The sequence below is a fragment of a genome, unplaced genomic scaffold (genome assembly GCF_019419815.1).
Source record: "Pyrus x bretschneideri cultivar Hongxiangsu unplaced genomic scaffold, Pyrus_bretschneideri_v1 Contig2, whole genome shotgun sequence".
Taxonomy (NCBI): domain Eukaryota; kingdom Viridiplantae; phylum Streptophyta; class Magnoliopsida; order Rosales; family Rosaceae; genus Pyrus; species Pyrus x bretschneideri.
Window position 1 is genome coordinate 14,068,894 of NW_025999501.1, and position 5,505 is coordinate 14,074,398.

The 5,505-nt window shown below is 36.5% G+C and overlaps 1 protein-coding gene across 2 annotated transcripts; it reads left to right on the forward strand.

The window, feature by feature from the left end:
* Positions 1 to 2,400: 2,400 nt before the first annotated feature.
* On the forward strand, positions 2,401 to 4,936 carry LOC103963575. 2 transcript variants are annotated; one of them, XM_009376406.2, is made up of 2 exons: positions 2,401 to 2,704; positions 3,129 to 4,936. In XM_009376406.2, the coding sequence occupies exon 2, from the start codon at positions 3,259 to 3,261 to the stop codon at positions 4,762 to 4,764; it is 1,506 nt and encodes a 501-aa protein (XP_009374681.2). In that variant the 5' UTR covers positions 2,401 to 2,704; positions 3,129 to 3,258; the 3' UTR covers positions 4,765 to 4,936. The 2 variants fall into 2 exon arrangements, with proteins under 2 accessions (XP_009374681.2, XP_009374680.2); XM_009376405.3 differs by having other exon boundaries at positions 2,566 to 2,704; positions 3,243 to 4,936.
* The last annotated feature ends 569 nt before the right edge of the window (positions 4,937 to 5,505 follow it).

Here is a 5,505-nt window from a genome sequence, read left to right on the forward strand (position 1 = left end):
TAAAAACTTTGAGTTTTAACGATAAGGACAAAATGGGGGTGTGATATCCAGACACCCCATTTTACTTTTCACACACATTTTTAAGTTTCGACCGTCGGATCGGATGAATTGAAAAAGATAAGCGGACAAAAATTATCAAGGGGTGTGTGAATAGCACACCCCGACAAAATAAAAAGTAAAGTGAATAGTATTATGATTGACTTTTTAGTGTAAAAATATGTTTTTTCGTTAAAATAAACAGTACCGGAAGTTTTTCGTTAAAATTTCCTTTAAAAAATTATTAAACAAAGTCAAGCTAATAGAACATGACAGTGTTGCCCTTATGCATTCCAAAGAGAACCATATCATCATACCAACTAAACTCATAGTCCCTTACTGACTAAACCAGAAACTGGCACAATCCTAGAGCTTTCTTGCCTTGCAGCTTAAAACTCATATCAAAGGTGACAATTGGAGCCAAAACCTTTGGCTACTTTCATGACGACAATTATGAACCAAAATAAATTAAGATGAAGGGTAGAGATTTAATCATAAAACGTCAACAACCAAGTATTGTATGGTTATACACTTTTTATTTTCTCCAATCATAATTTTTGGTTTTGGATGTGGATGTTTTAAGGTTAGGTTCTCCATTCATAATTTTTTTAATTCATGAATTCTTTTTAATGTTGCTTGACATCATCTAATCAAAGATTTGTTTAATTAATTATAAGAAAATAAAAAAGTATTTATTGATGAAATGGATAAATCTTCAATTAATGGGACTTCGTTACTTAATGGTTTGGTTATGGGAATACCCAATGGTAAATTGGAGATTATAAATAGATATGTATTATTTTTCATGGTTGTGGCTTTATGGGAATGTATATGACATGTTCCTATCCGATATGAACAGTTGGCTAGTCAGGAGGTACTATGTTTTTCTTTTTCAAAACTGCATTTGCTGTCATGTAATAATAAATATTTGTGAACAAAAAAAAAATAGTAAATGTTTGATAAATTATAGTGCTAAAAGTATTTTTAGTAAAAAAAAAAAAAAAGGGGGTAAGATTGGCAGCATGAAAGTTTCATTAATTGATACTGTTTACCTGCCTCTAAAGAAAAAAGCGTTTTTTTGAGAAGCATGTGTTGAGCTGTATCTTATTTTTGCTGTTTTGGACCCATAATTTTGGGAAAGAAATTTTTTTTTTTTTTTTTCATTTACTTAACACAATTAGAACCTCAACTTTTTAAAAAGCTGCTTTTAAAAAAAAATTTAATTAATCCCAAACAGGCTGTTTTCATTTGCTAACAATTGTAATCCTTAATTTAAATGAAAATAACTTTCAAAATAAAATGGGTAGTATTGTAAATTAGTTAAAAGCAAGTGTCAAAAGAGAAAGATAGAGATAAGAATTGAATGATGAGAAGGGGGAATAATACAAGTCAAGTCAACACTTGCTTTTGTGAAATTTAGTGTTTCTTATTATGACAGCATGCTTAATTTATTTTTTTATTTGGTAAAAGTTATCTTACTAAACTGGTGCAATTATACAAGCATATGAAATTGGTCTATTCCATCAAGTTGTTTGGATTGACCAATAAACATGGATGTTGCCAAAATTTGTTAGACCAATGTGCTCGTTTTCTGCACCTAAATGTAGATTCTTCTTTTTGCGGTTTAACTTGTAAATTAAATACAAACCTTTTATAAGCAATAGGATAATTTAACCCACAAAGGAAGATTCAAACACCGGTGCAAAAATACGCTACTGTAACTAACTTTACTAAATGTAAGTAGCTTGTAACTTAGTTGGGTAATAGCATTCATTCATACACCCGAGGTTCATTTTGTCAAAAAAAAAAAAAAAAAAAACTTAACTTGACTAAACTCAAAATACTGAATAAATAATAATAAAAGAATAATACTGGGTCAGCTAAATTTGTACTCTAATGAATGTGTCACCACTCAATTTTACACTAAATCAAGTGGCTTTTTACCACAATAAAAAAAGTGTTGAGTTATTACATGACGACCTAGATTTAAACTTCGTCGAAAACTAATCTAATATCTAATTTAACAAAATTTATCGTTTAATAAAAAATTAATTATAATAAAAATTTATATAATGTACATAGCACCACCCCAAAATATTTGAGTTAACTAACAAAAAATAGAACATAATAAAATTAGGTCAATAGTTGGATTCTTTGGTAGATAATAACAAAAATTATAAATTCTGATTTAATTCGGTGAATTCACAGTCCAAACCAAAGGTACAAAATTCGGACCCCAAAAAAAAAAAAAAGAAAAAAAAATCCCGGAGGGTACAAACAAACACCTTCACGGCGGTAACGGCAGCCCAAACGGGTGACAGCTAGTGGGGGCGTTAACCCACCACCTCGTATAAGTAGACGCTCCGGCACGTTTCTGATTTCGCTTTCTAACTCTCAAATCCCATTTCCCACCCCCAAACCCTAAATCCCAAATCCAATTTTAGCCCTCTTTCTTTCACCCTCCACGCATGTCTCTGTATTTTCGGACGCCAAATTAACCCAAAATTTTAATTAAATTTTCAATTAAAAATTAGAGAGAAATTAAAGATAATTAAAACTGGAATAAGGAAAGAGCAAACATGGTAGTTGATGATATGCTGGAGATGAGCATCATGGTCGCCTCTGGAGGTTCCACTTGCTTCCGCTTCCCCGATGCTTATCCCAAAAGGTAATCTCTTTCAAGATCCCTCCTTCGATTTTCTGCTTCTGGGTTTTCTGGATTTGTAGCTTTTTGGGGATACAATTTGTGCTTTTTAGGTGGGTTTTTGCTTTTTTAGATTTTTTTTTATTTTAAAAATTCATGGATTTGATGGTTATGATTCAGTGTCTCCCACCTGGGTCTGGTGGAATTCAGGAGATTCTTGGGCTAGAGTTGGGTACAGTTTTTCTATAGCGTTTTTAGAAATATCTCTCCCTCCATAGTTAGTGATTGAAATAAATTATCTACTGTAATTTCTTCTGATTGATTTTTTCTTCAGAAATTTTATTTATTTTTATAAATGATTTATTGGGGGATATTGAATCTTGTTTTATATTGTTGAACATTTGATGTGGGTGTGTGAGGAATTTCTTATCTGGTTTGATAAATCTAGGGTTTTGATGGAGGGGAGATATAGTGGGGATTGATTGATGTGATGAAGTTCTTTCTTTGAATTGTTTTTGGAAAAATGGAAATATTCAATCCACCAGCAACAATCCCCACCCAGGAGTTGTTCAGCTGAAATGGGAGATTCTCTGCTCACGGCCCTGTCAATGGAGAATCACCACCCGTCCACGTTATTGTCCATGGATTCCAGCGCTTCCTCTCACGACGAATTGGATTTGGAGATGAATCGACAGATCATACTTTCCCGCCCCCCTGATATCAACTTGCCCCTGTCAGCCGAGCGCAGCCCACCTCCGCCTTCGTGGAATTCAGACGCTTGTGATATTCTAGATGTTGGGCTTGGTCCCCAGGTGTATGAGACCGAGACTTTGCTGACGATCCCCAAGGCTGGACGGAAATGCGCCAAGCGAGTAGACAGCATATGGGGCGCTTGGTTCTTCTTCAGTTTTTACTTCAAGCCCGCATTGAATGAGAAGTCAAAGGCCAAAATTGTCCGGGACAGCAACGGGGTTTCTGGGTTTGATAAATCTGATCTCAAGCTCGATGTTTTCATGGTGCAGCATGACATGGAGAACATGTACATGTGGGTTTTCAAGGAGAGGCCTGAGAATGCGTTGGGGAAGATGCAGCTAAGGAGCTACATGAATGGGCATTCCCGCCAAGGGGAGCGTCCATTTCCATTTAGTGTCGACAAGGGTTTTGTTCGATCTCACAGGATGCAGCGGAAGCATTATCGGGGTCTTTCAAACCCCCAGTGTGTGCATGGGATTGAGCTTGTTCGGACACCTAATTTGATTGCTCTTGATGAAGAAGACCGTAAAAGGTGGATGGAGCTGACTGGGAGGGATGTGAACTTCACAATTCCTACAGAAGCGGGCGATTTTAGTTCGTGGAGAAACCTTCCGAATACAGATTTTGAGCTTGAGAGGCCACCAGCTCCAATAAAGAGCGCGCCCAATTCCCACTCAAAGAAACTTCTGAATGGATCTGGGCTCAATTTGTCTACCCAGTCATCTAACAGCAACAATTCTGATGGAATGGACCTATCTCCTGTCAGCAAGAGGAGGAAGGAGTTATTCCCCCACGGGAATGATGATGATTGCTACCTGGCTGTTAATCCTCTGTCTGATCGAATCCCGGATACGGAAACCCACCCAAATGAGGTGCAATGGCCAAATCAATTTAGTGGCGTAATGAAGAATGTCTACGGGCCTGTTACAGCTTCCAAAACAATCTACGAGGATGATGCAGGTTATTTAATCATCATCAGCTTACCCTTTGTGGATCTTCAGAGGGTGAAAGTTTCTTGGAGGAATACTCTTACTCAAGGCATCATTAAGGTATCTTGTATAAGCACGTCCCGCTTGCCGTACATCAAGAGACATGATCGGACTTTCATGCTTACGGATCCAGCCTCTGAGCATTGTCCCCCAGGAGAGTTTGTCAGAGAGATCCCGCTTGCCACCCGCATTCCTGAAGACGCTAACATAGAAGCTTACTACGACGGGCCAGGTTCTGTGCTTGAGATTATGGTTCCAAAACTCCGCGCCGGGCCAGAAGAACACGAGGTTCGTGTTTGCCTCCGCCCTCACCTCGGGGGCAACGATCTTATGTTGACTTGAGATTAGGCATTCATAGAGATCTGTAAGGGTTTATTGTCATGGTTGGTGCATTGTTCTACTAACTTTTGTACCGTAAAGTGTATTGCATGAAGGAAAACAAAAATGTGCTTCTCACATTTGTCTTTTCAGTTTTTGCTACTAATCTATGCATCTGGTTATGGATTGACTCTCATTATTTTCTTAATTTGTATACATGTGTCACAAAATTCTTGATTTTGATTTAAACTGTAGATAAATTTGCCTTGTGGATACATTAAATATGATTTGTTTTCTTCCTTCTCACCTTCGTAGCTTGTGGCAGCGGCTTGTAACACTCAGTGTGGTTGTATGAGCTGGTTCTTTATTGAAAGGGCATGATGCCAGTGATTAGATCACATAATTCAATTTATATCGAGAAATTGGATGAAACGATCATTTTTTTTTTTTTTTAATTCTAGTTGTCTAAATATTCAATTATTAGGACGATGTTGATATTATATATGATTAGTTCAATAATTGAAATTTAATTTATGATTATTTTTTCAGATATTTCATTTATTTTTATGAACCGAAGCGGGGCAGGGTTGAATCTCAAAAAATAGAGATCAATTCGTTCATACTGCCGTGGTTGGATCTTAGAGTAATGTTATGCCAAGAGTGGTTTGAACAGTCATACTTGGGAGAATAGATTATGCAATTTTGTCATATTTAATTGATAAAAATCCACTAGCTGAGTAGCAGTTGGCAACAACTACACAAGGG

What these genes read in the sequence shown, in the direction of transcription:
- LOC103963575 (XM_009376405.3), top strand. Translation starts at nt 2,616, where the DNA reads ATGGTAGTTGATGATATGCTGGAGATGAGCATCATGGTCGCCTCTGGA. An exon ending in CCCGATGCTTATCCCAAAAG is followed by an intron (nt 2,705 to 3,242) that starts GTAATCTCTTTC and finishes ATCCCCACCCAG; the next exon opens with GAGTTGTTCAGCTGAAATGG.